This window comes from Asterias rubens, unplaced genomic scaffold, assembly GCF_902459465.1.
Source record: "Asterias rubens unplaced genomic scaffold, eAstRub1.3, whole genome shotgun sequence".
In the NCBI taxonomy this organism is placed as follows: Eukaryota; Metazoa; Echinodermata; class Asteroidea; order Forcipulatida; family Asteriidae; genus Asterias; species Asterias rubens.
Genome location: NW_022985742.1, coordinates 56,251 through 77,407, shown reverse-complemented (window position 1 = coordinate 77,407; position 21,157 = coordinate 56,251). Strand labels below are relative to the sequence as shown.

General features: G+C 38.1%; 1 protein-coding gene across 1 annotated transcript; it reads left to right on the top strand.

The window, feature by feature from the left end:
- Positions 1-589: 589 nt before the first annotated feature.
- Positions 590-17,895, top strand: LOC117306607 (fibrillin-1-like; the record flags this gene model as incomplete). Its single annotated transcript, XM_033791093.1, has 19 exons — positions 590-736; positions 1,382-1,507; positions 2,104-2,217; positions 2,611-2,733; positions 4,774-4,914; positions 5,754-6,050; positions 6,964-7,269; positions 8,527-8,847; positions 8,944-9,066; positions 9,424-9,549; positions 10,639-10,752; positions 11,793-11,909; positions 12,485-12,586; positions 13,105-13,233; positions 13,689-13,829; positions 14,897-14,937; positions 15,048-15,114; positions 15,472-15,528; positions 16,451-17,895. Coding segments are annotated over 19 exons (2,741 nt in total), but the record flags the coding sequence as incomplete, so codon positions are not given.
- Positions 17,896-21,157: the final 3,262 nt, after the last annotated feature.

The following is a 21,157-nucleotide window of genomic DNA, read 5'->3' as shown; positions in this document are numbered from 1 at the left end:
ATAAGCTTAATTGGGGATTATTAATTAACAATTTTAACATTTTTTACGATAAGAATTAAGCTTATGTTCTAAGCTTCAATTTGGTATAATAAACTCACTCTTTCGTATTATGGTTTAGGAGATTAGGCTGCCGCAAAAACGTGTACAAACACTATGGGATTTAGGGAGAAACAAAGAATAATAATAATAAAAACAATAAAAATCTAGACGAAAACAATACCTGTTCCGACGGACGGTCGGAACAGCTAATAATAAAAATCTCGACGAAAACAATAGCTGTTCCGACTGGATCGGAACAGCTAATAATAAAAATCTCGACGAAAACAATAGCTGTTCCGACTGGATCGGAACAGCTAATAATAAAAATAATAAAAATCTCGACGAAAACAATACCTGTTCCGACGGACGGTCGGAACAGCTAACTATTACTCCATCTGACGTAACTGTTGACGTCAATAACGTAAATATGTATAGAAATAATGTGTATGAACATTTCCTCGCCATAACCCGGGTCACATAATGATTTCTATCGCTATAATCTCGTATTGCTCCGTTATTTTTCTCTTTGATTATATTTCACTCTTTAAAGACATCGACGAATGTGATCTGCAGATCAGTATTGGTGTCTTCAACTCTGTTCTCAAGTGTGACCACATGTGCATCAATTCCATCGGTAGCTACCGATGCGAATGTGAATTGGGATACACTCTAGACACTGATCGACACACGTGCAAAGGTAAGAAGATAAGCACACAACAAAGGGCAGCAGAGTCTACGGTTTAGGAGAGCTCCACAGAAAATGCGTGCAAAACCAATGAGAGCTGTTGCAAACAAAAGTTAGGGGCGTATCACAAAATGAGGGACAATAGGAGGTGCACTGTTGCAGGCGTATAAAGCTTGCGTCCGACGCGTCCAAAAATACCATTGGGCCCGTTTCATTACTTCCTGTGAACGTGCGATACGAATGTTGATTATACGTGGCTATTTCGAAGGAAATATTTCGCACGGGTTGCCCACAGTTCAACTGATGCGAATATTATAATTTGTGACGTCAACATTCGTATCGCATTCGCATTCGTAAGAAGTATGAACTTGGGTCTTTACCGGGTCTTTATATTCATCATTGTGTAATCTTTGTTCTGATGTCATCTTCACAATGATTTTTTGTTGTGTGATTTTCTGATTAATAGCTCCAGTCTTTTGTAACTTATAGTGCAAAGTCTAAGGCAACAGAAGCGGTTTATTTTTCATTCCTATGTATTCCTATTGCTGTTTGCTGTAATTTAAAATATGTTTACTTTTTATCTACATGAGAAATGAAACAAATATCAAAAATAAATTAAAATATACACCTTTGTACTTGTTTTCATGCTATTTTTAGATACGGATGAATGCCTAGTGAGTCGCACCCATAACTGCCAGCAGAATTGTACCAACATTCCTGGAAGCTTCGAATGCAACTGTCATGGCGGTTACACCATCAACGGAGACAATGCAACGTGTGACGGTAAAGTGGCCACTTTATTCCACGCACAAACTGCGTGATACCAATCTGAATACGTTTATACAAGGTTGCAGAAATCACAGTAATTTAAAATTAAATATACACAATTCTGTAATAATTATAGTGAAGATGATAATTATGTCTATATTTCATAAAATTACTGCGTAGAATAGATGCCCTTATGTTTCGATCCAAACCGGACCTTCTCCAGAGGCATAAAGTAAGTATAAACATAAACATATCAATTTGTAGAAAAAAGTGAGGTGAAGGATCCAGAAATAATCCAGGAAAAAGCAGGAAAATTATAGCCGATCAAAAACTCTACTTCAGGAAGAATTGGTGGCTTTGCACCATTAGGAGTAAAATGGTGAGGACAAAGGATGTTCAAATGATACAAAAGCGAACTAGAAACATCGGCACCATCTAGGTCCAGGGAGAAAGCAACCAATTTTGTTCCACGGCCTATGGACGGACAAAAAAATGACAAACTAATATGAATTAGGAAAGAGAACTCTTTTTATGAGAAAGATGGAATTTCACTGTGTGGCTCACTATACAGACTTATTATGACCTAAAACAAATAAACATTTTTTTTGAAGGTGTGGGCGAATGTTCCCATGAAATGGAATGTGACCAGTTTTGCATCATTACCAATGGTAGTTCTGAATGTGCCTGTGAGATGGGTTACCGCAAAGACAGCAACAACTGCTATGGTATGGTAATTTTATTTTTAATAATAATTTCATTCATTACAAATTTAACATTTGAAATAAAATTAAAACTCCTTATAACCACACATTGGATTTTTGTCATTTACACGTCATCGAATAGAATTCCAAAGACTTTAACCAATGTGTTACAAGAGTGCCTAACCTCATTGTTGTTTTGCGATGAAACAATGGTATGTTTAGGATAATAAAAGCATCCACATGAATATCACTCTAAATTGTGTGGTATTCATTTTACGTCGTGAACTATATTAACACAGTCCGCCATTTTGTACAACTGGATGATTTACTCCATTATATTGTTTGTATTACCACGTGTACTTTCATTTTGTTAATTTGTTTTTATTTATTCCCGCCTTTTCTCTTCAATACCTGCAGATATAGACGAGTGTTCCTTAGGGGAACATGACTGTAGTCAGATTTGCATTAATGGTAATGGTACCTTCACATGTGACTGCTTTGAAGGCTACGAGCTTGGGATGGACAACAAAACCTGCTTCGGTAAGATCTTTTGTTTCACTTAAATCAGAAGAATTTGAGAAAAGAGCTTAGTATTTGTATCATGGCTTAACATGGTGGCGTGGCCGAATGGACTTGGTCAACGGACCTAATTAAACGCACTGGGCCCAATTTCATATGAGCTGCTTATAAAGTCACCTGGAAGTGGTATGTTGTCAAATTAAAGCTTTTGTCGCTAAAATATGTGTTTTGATGAGTGGAATATGAATGAACAGTTAAAGCCATTGGACCCTTTCGGTAAACAGTGTTGTCCAAGGCCCACACTTTGTGTACCACAACTTCTATATCAAATAACAAACCTGTGAAAATTTAGGCTCAATCGGTCATCGGAGTCGGGAGTAAACAACGGAAAAACCCACTCTTGTTTCCGCGCGTTTCGCCGTGTCATGACATGTGTTTCAAATAAATCCGTAATTCTCGTTAACGAGAATTTATATTGTTTTGTTGTTTTCTCAAAAAGTAAAGCATTTCATGGAATAATATTTCAAGAGAAGTCTTTCACCATTGCCTTTTGTTAAGTTATTTGTAAATCTTTGAACTTTTTTTTTCTGAACCGAAAGGGTCCAATGGCTTTAACTAAGGTTTTAGAAAATTAGTTCCATGTTATTTACAAATTTGAAAAATAAGCCCGACCCGAGAGGGCGCTGTTCGTGATGTTAATCGAGGCGCGATGAATCGCATGCAGTGCCAACACAAGATAGTGACGCTTGGCGCAAGCTAAAAACATGCCCTCAAAGTTGAAACAATACCTGGGTGATTTTTTGTTCACGTTAGGCACATGCCCCTTTAAGTTCGTCTTTCCGGTACCTTCGTCGGCTTCCCCACTAGCTGGACAAAAATGTTGGGATGGCGTCATGTTTTAAAAAATGTGAAGTGTATTCCGGATTCTCGAAGCATCGACGGCTCGAAGCGTTTGCTGAACAGCGCTGAAAAAGACGTCGGACCGGACCACTTTGCAAACTGACCCCATCTTTAGTTGTGTTGCTGCATCTAGCAGCAATACAGCTGGTCGACATTGCCGGTAAAACGCAAGAAAACAACTTTTTCGAATCATAAACTCACGACTAGGACTTGAATGTACTTGCACGTACGTGTGTTCGATGTTCGATCGAGGCAAAGTCTGCCTCGATTGACGTCACAAAAGGGGTAGGCGGAGTCACCCCCACACAACTTTTTTTTTAAACATAATATAAATCGTTAATTTTAATGATATATACTCTACTGTTTGAAGACAAAAAAAAAAAACATTTCCAGGTCACTTTAAAGACACTGGACTCCTTTGGTAATTGTCAAAGACCAGTGTTTTCATCAGCATAATTATGCTTAAAATTACAAACCTGTGGAAGTTTGAACTCAATTGGTCGTCGAAGTTGCGGGAGAATAGTGGAAAGAAAAACGCCTTTGTCACATGAAGTTGTGTGCTTATAAAGATGTTCGAATTCGAAACCTCAGCTGAGGTCTCGAATTCAATTCAAATATTTCAGTGAGAAATTACATCTTTCTCAAAAACTACGATACTTCAGAAGCAGCCGTTTCCCACACTGTTTTATACTGTTAACAGCTACCCATTCCTCATTATCAAGTAATTTTTATGTTTTATATTAGTGTTCGTTACTTTTGGTAATTACTCAAAAGAATTATTGGCATAAAACCTTTCTTGGTAACGAGTAATGGGGAGAGGTTGATAGTATAAAACATTGTGAGAAACGGCTCCCTCTGAAGCGCCATTGTTTGCGAGAAAGAAGTAATTTTCCACGAATTTGAATTCGAGACCTCAGGTTTAGAACTTGAGGTCTCGAAATCAACCATCTAAACGCACACAACTTCGTGTGACAAGGGTTGTTTTTCTTTCATTATTACCTCGCAACTTCGATAACCGATTGAGCTCAAATTTTCACAGGTTTGTTATTTTATGCACATGTTGAGATACACTGCGATGGCACGGTGTTGAAGATAACACGCAACTTATAGAGAGCAATTATTATGAATTTTAGTTTTAACAATAATCTTTGTCCTACGAAGATATCGATGAGTGCGCTCCTTCATCCCTGAACTGTGATAAAATTCGAATTTGCAACGTGACGGATGAACACTCGGTCTGTCCTTACTTCAAAGGTCACATTATAAACACAACTACCGTCGAACTTAATATAGGCACTAAAGGTAAGATTTAAGTTTCATGATGGTATCAAACATTCAAGCAGTTTCTTTTCGCAGTGGAACTAATTAGGGGCACATGAACTTGCAGTTCCCAATCACAATCAGGTATCAGGAATTATGAGATTACAAATTCTAAATCACAAGTACAGCTTTCACAAACCTGCGGATTTGGCAAGTTGTTATTAACTTTTTGTTGACTTGTCTTTTGTTATGATGGCATAACATCCAGTTAAAAAATAAACCGCTTCACTGAGTGGTTATTCTGGAAAAAGCTTTCCATGTTTACCTTTATAATAGGTTCACACTATAGTCACATTGTACAAACCTTACAAGCTTGTAAACGTCTGCAACTGTGGACCTCCTATTGGCCCTTTTTTGTTTATACTTATAACTTTTTTGCAACGGCTCCCATTGTTTTGTTCAACTTTTTCAAACTGTGGAACTTTCCCGAACCATGGCCCCTATTTGTAAAGTTCCCTGGTTTAAATATAAATACCTACGTTCTGTATACAAAAGGTAGCTCACACAGACCTATGGTACCCCCAAATTTGAACCTATTACCTATGGACCTAAACCAGGCTACATTACAAATGGTTTGGGCTACATTAATTAGGTTAACGATTGTGCTTCATTTTGGGTCGTGTTGGTTATCCCCTCTCAAACACCCCATGTCCGTGTCAGTAGGACACTTTTGATATTTATTGGCAAGTAACATTTCGAAACTGAGAACATTGTTTTGAAGCTCATTAGTAAAGTGGCCTCTTGGATTGTCAAAATAAAAAAGAGATTTAACCGTTATTTAACGTTGTTTTTGTTTACCCAAAATCCTGTTTTTATTCAAGACGATGTTGAAGTGCGACTCGTTGGCGGGCGATACGATTCCGAGGGCAGGGTGGAAGTCCTTTATGGTGGTCGGTGGACCACTGTGTGTGGCAGTTCTTGGGACCTGAATGATGCTCATGTAGTTTGCAAGCAACTGAACTACACCAAAGCAGCTTCTGTAACGCATGGTGCAAGCTTTGACGAGGGAACTGGTCCTATTCATATGCATGATGTTCAGTGTGTGGGGAACGAGAGAGACGTAAGAGATTGTCCTAACCGATGTGGACAAGCTGCCTGGGTTAACTGCACTTCATCAGGTTTGTGTTCACTCAGGTTTCGTGTTGATTTAAATGAAACTTCTAAGAAAATATGCTTGAGAAAAATAGTTTATAGACACCTGAAAGTGGTATTTTGTAAAAATAAAGCCTTTGTTACTTAAATATGTGTTTTGATGAGTAGTATATGAACAGTTAACAAAGGTTCTAAACAATTTAGTTTTCATTTTATTAAAAAAATTTAACATGTTCGTGACGTCAATCGAGGCGCGATATTATTTTAAAGCACGACGGCTCGAAGTGTTTGCTGCACAGCGCTGGAAAAGACGTCGGACCGGACCACTTTGCAAACTGACTAAATTGTTAGTTGTTTTGCTGCCTCCAGCAGCAATAACTCATACCAGATACACGTGGTCGACATTGCCGGAAAAATGCAAGAAATAAACTTTTTTTTTGAAACGTACAAACTCACGACTAGGACTTGCGTGTACTTGCACGTACGTGTGTTCAATGCTTGATCGAGGCAAAGTCTGCCTCGATTGACGTCACAAAAGGGGTAGGCGGAGTCACCCCACAAACAACTTTATCTATTTTGTTTACATATAAATCGTTACAAACAATTACTCAACACATTATTTGAATGTTCATTAATATTATACTCTAATGTTTGAAGAAACAAAAAATTATATTTCCAGGTGACTGTAAAGTGGGAATGGCAAGGGCAAGGTTGTTTACCCACTGAATGTTTTTACATCACAGGCTGGTCCGCTGTCTCGAACCCAAGTCGTGTATTGTTTGACACACCTGACCACACCTGTGCAAATATTCATGAGTTTCCGGGGGCGGGGCAGAATCTCCTGCCACACCAGCAAAGACTGAAGTGCAGCATGATGTAATTTAATTGAGATGATTATGAAACAGTGTTTGAGTAACTATGGTTTTATGTTTTTATTAGAGATTCGCCTAGTAGGTAATGGTTTACCATACCAAGGTAGACTGGAGGTGTTTTACAACGGAGAGTGGGGCACCGTGTGCAACGACGGCTGGGACAGTTACGATGCCAAAGTTGCATGCAGGCAACTCAACTATCCCGGCTATTACAATTACCACAGTCGTCCTGTTTTTGGTGCCGGGAGTGGGCCGATACACATGACTGACTTGAGTTGCGGTGGGAGTGAGGCCAAATTGGAGTACTGCTCACACAAGCATAACCATAAACCATGCAGGCATAGCGAAGATATGGTGCTTTACTGCCAACCGGGTAAGTATTGTTTTACAAAGAGTAAATATTGCCCCTTAAAGGTTTCAAGAACTTTCCAACCATTATTTAATTTTGTGTAACTATAATCAATAGCAAACGCCTTCTTGAGGCGCCAAAGCGCCAAACTCAAAATTCAATTCAAGAGAGCATTACATTTTGTTTTTTGAAGTGTGCACTCACTGTACCGTACAGGCAATATTGAACAAAACATCCATCAAGTGGGATACTTGGAAATAACAATATGTAGAACCAAGTTTTTTGTCAGCTTCGTTGCACTGGATGAATGCTTGTTTGTTAGTTGTTCCGAGTGTTGGGAAGTTTGTTTGTTTGATATGCATGTATGGCTGTTGGAATTCGTGTTGGTTTGTTTGCGGGGGTGTCGGGGTGCCTGTACATGGAGCTGTTCATGTTTAGAATATTTTAAAGGAAGGGGTTGTGATTATCGTAATAAAAAATATAAAAAAAACATAAATATTTATATACAAAACGATTGTTGAAAGCATTTTGTTCATGCATTGTCACAATTCGTGTTTATCGTAATTTAAAAAAAAATAATAAAAAAAAACCCGGCAAAGTCTGGCTTTCATTTCACTACATTAGGAAATGGAACAGCCCTGGGTGGATTTCTCCAAAGACTGGTCTTATCTCGAGTTAGGAGGGAGTTTATACCCGTCGTAACTAGGATTAGCCTCATTATATTAACTCTTAAGATTACTAGGACTGTCTTTGCGATCCCTCATGCTCACATCTTGATTATATTCTGCGACAGTTTACTCATGCATTCAATATTTGTATGTTATTACATTTCGGCAAATGAGAAGCCAGCCGGCTATGTAATTGGATGTTATAATAGAACACGTTGCTAAAGGAACTCGAATGACACAAAACGTAATCGAATGCACGAATTCTTAACAACAACAACTGGCAAGATCGCTTTAATTCGAACGCATGAAAATTAAATTGGCTGTACTTTTGCTGCAATTGACTGAGAAAACCTATAAATATTATAATATTCATAACAACGTCTTATAGCACCGGTGTCCACAAAAGTACTCATGGCGCTTGCTACAATAACAAAGTTCCCTCTATGTTGTCATCCAGCGATGCAAAGATCAATACAAATAAAAATTCAAATGTCTATGGAATTTTACTGATTTGTTTTTGAAAAAGATGAGAGTGTTCAAGTATTAACTTTTAAAGATGTTGAACCGCTATAAATTAATCCCAATCCGTTTACATTGTTTCGGGGGACTACAGGAACTGAAGACGTTCGACTTGTTGGTGGAACGTCATCATCGGGGATCGTGGAGGTGCAGTACAGTGGCACATGGAACACCGTGTGTGGGAATAACTGGGACATCGATGACGCCCATGCAGTTTGTAGGCAACTCCACTTCGCTGGGGCATCAAGTACAATGTCAAATAGCACATTTGGATCTGGTTCAACTTCAGGGCTGGGATCTTATGAATATAGCAATTTCGAGTGTGGAGGAAGTGAAACAAGATTACTAAGTTGTAGTTACGAGAAATACGCCGTCTGCCAGCATAACCAGGATGCTGGAGTAAAATGTGAAATCGGTAAGTCTAAGAATACAATTAACTTCTACAATATTTAGTCAGATGCAGCTATTCAACCACTTTGCCTACCTATTTTTTCCTTTGATTTTGTAATAGACAAACCGCCCAACTTCAATTGTACTGCACTTCAGGTGTGCAGCCAGACAGGCCGAAAACTGACATGTGCCTGCGTGGAAAATGAAGAACATGAACTGACCAATATGACCGGCTCTACAGAAGGTAACACATTAAAGACAAAAACAAACTAAAAATCTACGTCGACTTTTAACCTTTTTTTCCTCAAAAATCTCACCGCTTAAAAATGTTACACCGTTGTTATACAGCTATGCCTTCACTGCAAAATCCAGAGTTAATACGGTGCCAAAGCTTAGAAAATCTCAATAAGGATTTCAAGTCCATATTTAGTCTCTCTTTTCAATTCTTGTTAAGTCGTTTGTTAATTAGTTTATTTTATTTTATTATATTTTTTTTAAATGAAAACCTTTCTTTGTTAGTGGTTTTTTTGTGAAATGTGTTTGTGGAAATAAATGTGAATTGAATGTTTCACCATTACTGTATCAAGCTTTCCTCTCTAAGGCCCTTGTAGAAACGACGACCCTACGAATCCGACTAAGATCCATCTCTGTCGAAACCGTCCCGGAGACTTTAGCTGTGGGTGCGTGGAAGGGTTTCAGCTAACTTTCGAAAACATCTTCTGTCAAAGTGAGTTGCGTTCATATACTTGTAAAGTATTTGATAACATTTGGATATTGAACAACAGCGAGTAGAAATCTTGTTAATTTGTAGTTGTCTTTCTTCCACTCAAAACAATTATTAGCATAAAACCTTACTTGGTAATGAGTATTGGGGAGAGGTTGAGAATATAAAACGTTGCGAGAAACGCCTCCCTCTGAAGTGACGTAGTTTTCGAGAAAGAAGTAATTTTCCACAAATCTGATTTCGAGACCTCAAGTTTAGAATTTGAGGTCTCGAAATCAAGCATCTAAAAACACACAACTTCGTGTGACAATGGTGTTTTTTCCTTCATAGTTATCTCGCAACTTCGACGACCAATTGAGCTCAAATTTTCACAGGTTTATTATGTTATGCATATGTTGAGATACACAAAGTGAGAAGACTGGTCTCTGAAATTTACCAATGTCTACTGTCTCTAGGGCAGAGTTTTCCTTAGGTAATATATAACTTCACAAGTTCATGATTATAAAAAGAGCACTGAAAGGGTCAGTAATAAAACCAAATAGCAAGGCTTCATGCATAAAGCCTTTTTTTTTTTTTTTTTTTTTTTTCCTTCCATTTTTTTTTTTTTTTTTGCAACTTTGATGACCAACATAAAGCCCAATTTTCACAGGTTTGTTTATGCCTAGCCTATGATGGGATTCCCCAACTCAGTAATGATGATACTGGTGTTTGGCAATAACCATAAGTATACTCTGCATAAAAAACGGAAATTGAAAGTAACGCCCGTTTCAGATAAGAGCTCCGTCCAGAGTCGCGCCAAACCAAATTCTGAATTAATTTCATGAAAATTTGGACGCGCTACTAGACGTCGAAAGATCGACTGTTGCAGTCGTCCGGAACGACTCTGGAGTATCTTGGTTCCAGACGTCGATCTTGTCATGAGATGAACCTGATGTAAAAATGTTAAGTTCACCTGTCTGAAACCAACTTTGATTGGGTCGAACTATAGATCAGTCGCTCCCAAATGTCTGAAACGGGTGTAAGATTTATAGTAGATGTAAATAAAGATATATAAAGGGTGTACAATTGTCCATTTTTATTTTGTATTTACAGGTGAAACCACGCATGACTGTAATACTATGCAGTCATGTAGGAACACTAAGGGTGGATATGACTGCCCCTGTATAGAGGGATACACAAGAAATAACGAGACTGGAGAATGTGATGGTAAGAGGGATGGGGGGGGGGGGGGTTACGATATGAACATACAGTCCTATGTCCTGTATGTCCTAAATGGTAGCCTGTGTGAGTTCATGAGTATTGATGTTCAGCACGCAACGTCGTTAATTTGCATTATCTTCAGTAAAAATTTAAAGACGCAAATTTATAAAACCTGTTTATTTTCAACGGTTTGGTACTGTGGTTACCACAATATTATAAGGATTAATTTGATATAGCTTTTAGAGGAATGCTTGGAAATCATGGGAATTCCCACCTGAGATCATTTTGCATTGTTGTGAGTTTTATCAACACTGAAGTGCCCGTGACCCATTGAAATAAAGTTTGTCCCCTAAACATTTGAATGAGTCTCTCTGAAAGCTCTTCGTGGAACGAATGAGGTCAAGTTGGCCTCCAAACTGAATTCCAATGGAGGCAATTGAATTCCTAAATCAGACAATTGGAAATCCACTAAGACTCCAAACAGACTTCTATATTGTATTGTAACGTGGAACTTTTGGGACGCTAGGTGGCAGTAGACTTACTCTCTGAATGTAAAAAAATGAAACAAATACTCGTTTTGTCCGCCAACCACTCTTGCAATTAGCCATAATGGCGGACAACTCTTTCTAGTGTAAACGACGGGTACTTTCAACTCGATTTAGAGTAAAGTTCGTTCATGTTTCACTCAAATAGAGTGATTCAAATTGACTTTCACTGTCAAAAGAGCGAACATGACACCCGGACAAGAGAGTGAAATTTTCACTCTTTTACATTAAGAGAGTACCATGGCAAGTCCATTACTGTTCTCAGTATGTGCACATGCTCAAAACTACATAATCAATGGAAGTTTTACACAAGTCTGCTGTCATTCAGCATTCTATGTCTCCCAATTCCCATTATGCGAAGAAGATCATATAGCCTGAACATGACGTCACACTTCGAGGCTCGTGAATTACGCCAGAGAGTGGCCTCAAGCTTAGGTCATTCCTCGTACATAATCACATTGGCACATAAGATCCATTACTTTTAACCCGTCATAATTTCAGATATTGACGAGTGTTCAACCGACTATATGAACTGCCCGGAAGCCCAAATCTGTAACACCTTCAACAAAACTATCTTCTGTGAATGTCTGGAGGGTAACGCAACTGACTGTGATCTGGGTAAGATATTCCATCAAATGTTAAGATAATAAAAGTTATCACTTTCGATAGTAAGATATCCCAGTCGAAGTATAAGTGAATGTACAAAGATGACCAGAGAAGAAGCATATAACGGTTCTCATAAAGTAGTGTTTCGTGCCTCAAAGCACTGTTTAAGATGCTTTTAAGACATGACAGGTAATAATAATATGCGACCTTTATGATTATGAGACCCATTTAAATAGTGGTTTTAGATGGTTATGCGGAGCAACCTACAGACAACCATTGCACAAGAAATCACTGTGTCAAATCCTCTTCCAAACGACAATTGCTATTGGGTCTTTGCCTTACACAACACACGCCACCAACAGATTTACGTCCCATCCGAAGTCAGACTCAATTATAAAACCTCGTTCCTTAGGACCTGACCTCACACCTAAACGGTGCTGATCACAAACATCTGAACTTTGTTCTGGTCACGGTTTTCACCGGTCGGCCATAACACGATCTTGAAACATATGTCTTGATAGATCACCCTCCAAAGATTTAAAATGTACCATAAGGGTAAATAAATTGTTGCTTGTGACGTCATACAGACAACTGTACCAATATCTGTGCTGGAGTGGAGGTGTGCACCAATGGCGCCTGTTCCTGTTACCAAGGATATTTCCTCAACACCGAAAACATGCCTTGCGAAGGTAAATATGATATTTTAAAACCTGAACCATGCATTTCCAAGCTTCCCACAATCATCGATTTACTCTACACCAATATCTGTAGTTTCTGAACAAACTGATCTTTCTTGTTTTTGAGAGCTGACAATTAAAAGTGCGTGGTTTAATAGTGGGTTTAATAAATTATCAGCTAAAGGTAAAACCAACGGTGACGTTGATATTTCTAATGGATGCAATAAATACCAATGTCATAGGTCGCCATCGCTGAGGGTCAACCAATGGTAACTTGCGTATCTCATTGTCTTCCTTGACCTCAGTGAGGGCGCACTTTTGGCGTATGACGTCATACCATGTGAGTATATAGATAGATTGCACATGACGCCATTGACCACTATCTTTGATACAGAACAATTATGAACAAGTTTTTAATGATTGTTTTTCACATGTGCGCATTTCATCAAATATTTAGACCAATGGAAAGGTCTCAAAATGCAATTATATGATTGTGTTAATATTTTTCTTTCTTTTTCATCTACGATCAGGCGGTGGCTGTGGTGAGATGATCCATGAGTGCACTGACATGGAGACTTGTAACAACACGATTGGAGGCTACGAGTGCCCATGCATGAATGGCTTCCTTAGAGGTCAAGGGGTCAACGCAACATGTGACGGTAAGTTGAACATCGGCTCAGAATCCTTAAAATACCAGTAAAACAGTAATGAGAGACAACCCTCGATGTCAAGAAAGAAGTTCTCCAGAGGTAAAGAAAGTTATTAGGGTTGAGGTAGCTGGTGCCTAAGGTGACTCCATCGATGACTCAAAAGTCTGATCCGTGAGCCACATACTCACCATGGAGATGTCTCTCACGTTCCCTCTCCTTTCTCAGCTGTCGCTTAGCGGTTGCCTGAGCAAGACGATTTGTTTCAAGCTAAGCAGTTATCTGTGCAACAGTTGCCTCCATGAGGCTCGATCTCCTACCAGTTTCTGGATTGAATGGATGGGAATGAATTACAGTCTAAAACTTTCAGAGAGCACATGACTTTTAATCACACTTTTGCCTTTTCTTGAACATTTACTCTGCCTTTGATGGCTATAAATTTATATCTAAATTGAACTACTCTGCAGATATTGATGAATGCATGGAGGAAACCGATGGTTGCGATCATCTCTGTATGAACACTGTAGGTGGATATTCTTGCGCCTGTGTGGCGGGTTTCACATTACTAGAGGACCGTCATACTTGCGTCATGCCAATGTCCCTTCAAGGTAAATAAATAATAATAATCAATTTTTATATAGCACTTCATAACAGCCCGAAGGACGTATGAAAGTTGTTTTCTACATCATTAAACCTCTGGTCACCGGGCCAATAATTTGATTCCTTACACCATCTCAGCTCCCTGGGGAGTATACAACTGGTGCTGAGAGTTTGCCGCGCCCCAAGCTAATCATTCACAAAATAAACCATCTCTGCCCTCACAGGTACCCGTTATACCCCTGTGTGGAGAGAAGCAATGATTCTGCGTCTTGCTTAAGGGCACAAGTGGCACGACTGTGATTCGAACCCACATCCCGATGACTTCAGCAGAACTTGAGTCCGATGTTCTTATTATCCGTTCGGCCACAACACCCCCACATAAAATATGTGTAAATCTCCCTTTGGATAGTCCCTATTTCACCAGTTAAATTATGTTTAATATTTCTTTATAATAGTTGGACCAACAAGTGCACCATTTCTCTCCCTCTTGTATTCTGTTCTTTTAAAGTGCATCCATAGAGTCATGAAATAACTGCGTTGTGTTATGCGCTCTATAAAAACGTTTATGTAATGTTAGTATTTATTTATTTTTTTAAACTACTCTACATTTTGTGCGACTTAAAGGCAGTGGACACTATTGGTTATTACTCGAGAGGTCGACATTAAAAAACATTGTGAGAAACAGCTCCCTATGAAGTGACGTAGTTTTGAAGAAAGAAGTAATTTTCCACGAATTTGATCTCGAGACCTCAGATTTAGAATTTGAGGTCTCGAAATCAAGCATCTGAAAGCACACAACTTCGTGTGACCATGGTGCGACAAGGGTGTTTTTTCCTTTCATAGATGCCTCTAACTTCGACGACCGATTAAGCTCAAGTTTCCACAGGTTTGTTATTTTATGCATATGTTGAGATACACCAATTGTGAAAACTAGTCTTTGACAATTACCAAAGTGTCCAGTGTCTTTAAGCTTTTTACTGTAACTTGTTTTTAACTTGCCACTTTGTATAAAGTTGAGATGGGAGTGGTCAAACAAAGTTTTAAAACGTATTACCTCTCAATTTTTCTGTTACAGAAGCATACATGGCAGTCAAAGAAGGTGGCACTACCAAAAGGGTATGTAACATAATTATTTGACCTGGAAATTAATATCCATCTATTATATTATGTCTTTAAATCCTTCATTAATTCGTTAATTTTGTTCCTCTTTTTTTGTCGGTGAGAAGAGTTCAATTGGTGGATGGTTCTTCCCACTTGGTATGATCGTGGCGTGTGCTCTCGTTGCTGCTGTTGGTGAGTATGATCACTTCCTGTTGAAGACGAGCAGAGTATTTTGAAACTTCGGGCCCGATATAACAGCTTTTATCAGAGCCATACTATGGAGGTTAGCTGCACGTTGCGCGAGCAAAAACGTGATACGTGAAGTTGCCATTTTTTCACGTGAGGTACTTTTTACGTGCAAACGCAATACGTGAGCATGATTTAAGCAAAAGGTGGTGACGTCACCTAGAAAAGACACAATTTTCTAACGTTCACGTTCACGTTTTTGCTCGCGTGACGTGCAGCTTAACCTCCCTACAACGTTTCACAACTAATTTTGTTGTAACATTCATCTTGTCATCTTTGTTTTTATTTATCTTGTAATTTTAGTCATTGGTAGAAAGAAGTCTGAGAGGTTCCGTGATGGCACAGACAGAATGATGTCGGGTGAGTGAAAAACTAAAATTTAAAAGTAAACTTCTAAAAAAAGTAAAACAAACAAAATGTATGTTTTAAATGCCTATGGCCAAGCGCCACTTCTATTGGGTTGGCACTTTTACTTAGTTTTTTAAGGATACTGTCGTTATGTATTTGGGAGAGGAAGGGTGCCAATCATTCGAAAAGTACATGTACCACGATTTGTTGTTACTGCCTAAAACAAAAACGCTTGTGCCATAATTCGCCTAGACTTGATTCAAGTCCCGTTCTCGTGCGGAAGGTCCCTGAGCATACCCGCCGCTGTCAAAATGTAGCTATTGTGGTCCCGCGTGAACCAATAGTTTTCTGAGATTGCACGGGATTTGAACTATGAGTCAAGTCTATAAATTGCCCAAAGTGCGTCACAATGTTAGCTCCACATTATATCAAGCTGTTTACGTAAATGCTTCGAAGGGCGCTTAAGAAATAATATAAATCACTCAATTCGGTCGTTTAGTTGCAATGTATTCTTTAATGAACCTAAATGAGAAAATAAGATCAAATAGGCAGTGCTTTTAAAGGCGACGTACACTATTGGTAATTGTCAAAGACCAGTGTTCTCACTTTGTGTATCCCATCATAACCATTAAATAACAAGCCTGTAAAAATTTGGGCTCAATCGGTCATTGAAGTTGCGAGAAAATGATGAAAGAAAAAACACCCTTATTGGACGAGTTTGCGTGCTTTCAGATAAGAATAAGTGAGAAATTACCCCATTCTCAAAAAACTGTGTTACTTCAGAGGGAGTCGTTTCCCCTTAATGTTTTATACTATTAACAGCTTTCCAATGCTCGTCACCGGTTGTTTTTTTAAGATAATATTTGTTTTGAGTAACTACCAAACGTACTGTACCTTCCCTTTAAAAAGTGTTTCCTTTGTTTGTTGATTGCAGCCGCGGAGTCACTGAGAGGACGTCTAGCTAGGTCCGCCGCCCGGTCCGGAGCACAATCCGACCGTAGTTCCGGCCGCCACGGCAGTCAGCTCTCCCCCGTAAAACCACGCTCTAACACGGCAGACGGCATGGGAGACACGTCCATCTAAACGAGATTCAATTCGCCTTCCTGGTTCGACGTTCGCCAAGGGGAGACGATAGGTATCACCCTCGACCGACCACAATACTTCCCGACCATGGCTTAATTTTATACAATTTGTTTAAGTTTGCACCGGGGATACTGAATATTTATCTTGGTTTCACCCTTACAACGATTTGGATTATTGTTATTATTAAAGGTCGTGGGTTCGACTCCCACTCATGATCACAGGACACGGGGAAAGTACTGAGTGAACTGCAAAACCAAAATTAATATTCATAGCTTAGTTATTTACGACTGCTACCGGTGCAAAGTTAACGGTTGGTTACTAAAATATTGTATGCAGATTATGTGTATTTATAGCCATACACTTTAATACTTCTGTAGGAAAGAAATCACCCGAAGCAGATTTAGTCATTTCACTTTATATTTATAACCCAGATTATACTTGCAGCAGATTAAAGATAATGTCAGCAAATAGTCAGAGGTTTTTTGTAAAAAACAAATGTAGTTAAATCATGTCTACCAATCAAGGTTAGAGTCGCTGTTAAAAAAAAAAAACTCTGGAGAGTATAGGTTCCGAACTACAGGATCTGAACTTGAAGAGATAAGTTGAAATTATGGCATGTTTACCTTTTAGTAAACTGTGGGGCTTAGATTCTCTATAGGTTGTAGGCACATATAGTATCCTCAGCACAATAAGAAACAAAACAGAAGCAGAAGCAAAGGTAGGAAACACAGCTGTTAGCAACATTTGTTATTTACATATAAATTATTTACAAACACAGGAACAATAACATGTTTTTGTATATAATCTGGAATAATATAAATTTAAGTACACAGAAATATTTCAACTTGCATATATAATGGTATGAATGAATGCTTAAACGTATATTAGATCATAATCATTACAATGACATGAAGGTGGGATATTATGGAATGCTGAATTTAAATGTACAATTTTATTGGGAGGGCTGCATTGGCCACTCCTACGCAATTTGCGTATAAGTCAATGTTAAGTGCACGGCGTCCAACTCAATTATAGCACGCCACCAATAACTTAACCCGGAGATTTTTGTAATTTTATTTAAAGGCAGTCGACAATGAGTAATCTTACTGAGCAAAAACAATGTTAACATTGTCGACTGTGGATGGACATCCTCAAACAAAATATGAAAATATGAGTCGCTTTACATGTTTTGAATTCGCAAACCCCAAACTTCGTATAATGTGGAATACCTGATATATGGTTTAGTTTTCTTATTTTATTTACATAAATTTACATATTTATCGCCTTTCTACCAAATCCGTGTCAGAATGTGTTTGTTTCGTTTTCCTAAAGAAAACTGTCCCTGCAGCATTTACAAATAAACAAATTCAACTTTAACGACAGATTAAAATCGTTTTCAAGGCACCGGACACCTCTGGTAACTCCAGTCCAGTCCTAAAGTCCAGTATTCCAAAACTTTATATGCATGGAGTACAAATCTGTGAAGATTTTTGACTTAATTGGTCATCGAGGTTGCAAGAGAATAATGAAAAAAAAATCTTGTTGCAAAAACTTGTGTGCTTCCAGATGTCTACAGATGCTTCAGGCCTGAAATCTTTGATAAGATTCAAATATTTGAGTGATAAATTACCTCTTTCTAAAAAATTACTTTACTTCAAAGGGAGCCAATTCTCAAAACTTATTTTTACTATCAACATTTCTGCATTGCTTTTTACCAAGTATTATGCTGACAATTATTTGGAGTAATTACCAACAGTGTCCAGTGCCTTTAATCATCATATCAGCAAGCATACCATTCTATCTAATGGGCTCATCATACTTTCCTAACAGATTTTCTCTATTTTGAGGGCTGGAGGAGAAGCTATTTGATGTGGAAAATAGCGCCCTCAGTTTGCCAAAGCTGGAGAACTGTGTTCAAATTCAATGAGGGGAAAATCGTCACTGCCGTCAAGGGGACATTATCATAGATAAACCGTTTTTGACTCTCGGCTGAAAAAGCCGCGCGGAGAGGTGCATTTTTGACTTGAATTATTTATTACCTAATGCAAATTTTAAGCGTAAAATGGTTATAAATCAGTATCTACGATGTATGTTTGGCCAAAAAGGGTAAACATAGTTAAAGTCACCTGGAAGTGGTATTATGTCAAGCTTTTGTCACTTAAATATGTGTGTTAATAAGTAGAGTATGAATAAACAGTTAACTAAGGTTCTAAAAATTTAGTTTTCATTGTATTTATAAATTTAAAAGTAGGCCCGACCCGAGAGGGCGCTGTTCGTGACGTCAATCGAGGCTCGATATTTGAAGCACGGCGGCTCGAAGTATTTGCTGAACAGCGCTGGAAAAGACGTCGGACCGGACCACTTTGCAAACTGACCCCATTTTTAGTTGTTTTGCTGCCTCAAGCAGCAATACATCAGCAGCAATACACGTGATCGACATTGCCGGAAAAATGCAAGAAATAAACATTTTTTTGAAACGTACAAACTCACGACTAGGCTTGCATGTACTTGCACGTACGTTCAAGTACGATCGAGACAAAGTATGGCAAAGTCTGCCTCGATTGACGTCACAAAAGGGGTAGGCGGATTCACCCCCAAACAATTTTATTTATTTTTAAACATATAAATCGTTACAAACAATTACTCAACAAATTATGTTACTGTTCATTAACATATACTCTAATGTTTGAAGAAAAAAAAGTTCTGTTTCCAGGTGACTTAAAAATATTGAGATTTTCCTTTAGCCGCTGCTTAAACAGGAATGTTGTTATAAGAGGACAGATAAGACAAAGAAACAGAGCATAAATGAGATTGGGACATGAGAACGTCTTTTTTTATAAGCAGAACCTCCTCATATAAGATATATAAGTGCTCTTTACAGGCAGATTTGCTCAAGCTAAAATGATGAGTAAAGATCGAACGCTATTTCTGCCCTAGCCTGGAATCCAACCCATACCTGATTTCTCTCTGGTAGATGAATGATACAACGTATGGAGTCTGAGTGTCCAACATTGGTCTGTACAAGCTTGTAGGTGTCAGGATCATAAACCCTAAAAGATAAACAAATCACATTTACAAGTTATTGAATCAAGTTTTATTAAATGTCCACTACCAATATCTACTATGCTAGGCCTACTTTGGCTTTATCAACGCCATGTATTCTTTGGCAATTGGGCACTTTATAATATACATTTATTTATTATTTATTTATTGTTTTTCTTAAAACCTCCAAAAATGAAGAATATAACAAAATGGAAGTACATCAAAATATACAATAAAAGGTACATAAACACGTGACAAATTGTAGGCAATCTTTATCGAGTAGAATTGACCTACAAGTATTGACCTACATAATACGTCTCCTGAGTACCTTGTTGGCAGATACGTGCGCTGTACAGGACTTCCATATTGTTTTTATTAGTACTTATTTTTAATGGACTTTTCAAGCTTCTCAATCATAACTTATCAGATTTTCCAAAGAGCAAATCAGACTTAAAGGCAGTGGACACTATTGGTAGTTCTCAAAATAATTACTGGCATAACACATAACTTGGTAATGAGTAATGGGGAAAGGTTGATAGTATAAAACATTGTGAGAAACGGCTCCCTCTAAAGTGACGTAGTTTTCGAGAAAGAGGTAATTTTCCACGAATTTGATTTCGAGACCTCAGATTTAGAATTTGAGCTCTCGAAATCAAGCATCTGAAAGTACACACCTTTGTGCGACAAGGGTGTTTTTTCTGTCATCAATATCTCGCAATTTCGACGACCAATATTTAGCTCAAATTTTCACAGGTTTGTTATTTTAAACATATGTTGAGAAACATCAAGTGAGAAGACTTGTCTTTGACAATTACCATAGTGTTCACTGACTTTAAGTAGAAAGGGTGTCATGCATGAAATAACAATTAATATTATCTACTTTGACTGTTTGAATTATTTACCACCAAAGGAAGACTCAACTGAGCAGATCATATTAATTTTACTACACTTAATTACATGGGTTAAAAAAATAACAAATCTGTCTGAAAGAAAATAGACAATTTAATATGCAAATAATATCAATGCACAAAAGTTATGAAGAAAATACACAGAGAAGATAAAAGCAACACAAAGAAAGTCTAAAGTTACACATTGTGTTCAATGAACATAAAATGAGCACCACTTTAACAACACAAACAAGAAAAAACAATGTAAAAAACGATTCCAAAAACCAAAGGTAATATACATTGCCTTTAAAGGCACTGGACACTATTGGTTGTCAAATGCCAGTATTCTCCAAACATACGCATACAAAACAAACCCGTGGAAATTTGGGCTCAATTGGTCATCGAAATTGAAGAGATAATGAAAGAAGAACACCCTTGCTGCATTACTTTGTGTGGTTTCAGATGTTTCAAAAGGATTCAGCAGAGGGAGCCGTTTCTCACAATGTTTTATACTGCCAACCTTTCCCCATGACTCGTTACCAAGTGAGTTTTTATGCGTACGACTATAGTTTGAGTAATAACCAATAGTGTCCAGTGTCTTTAAAGGCAGTCGACAGCATTGGTAATTA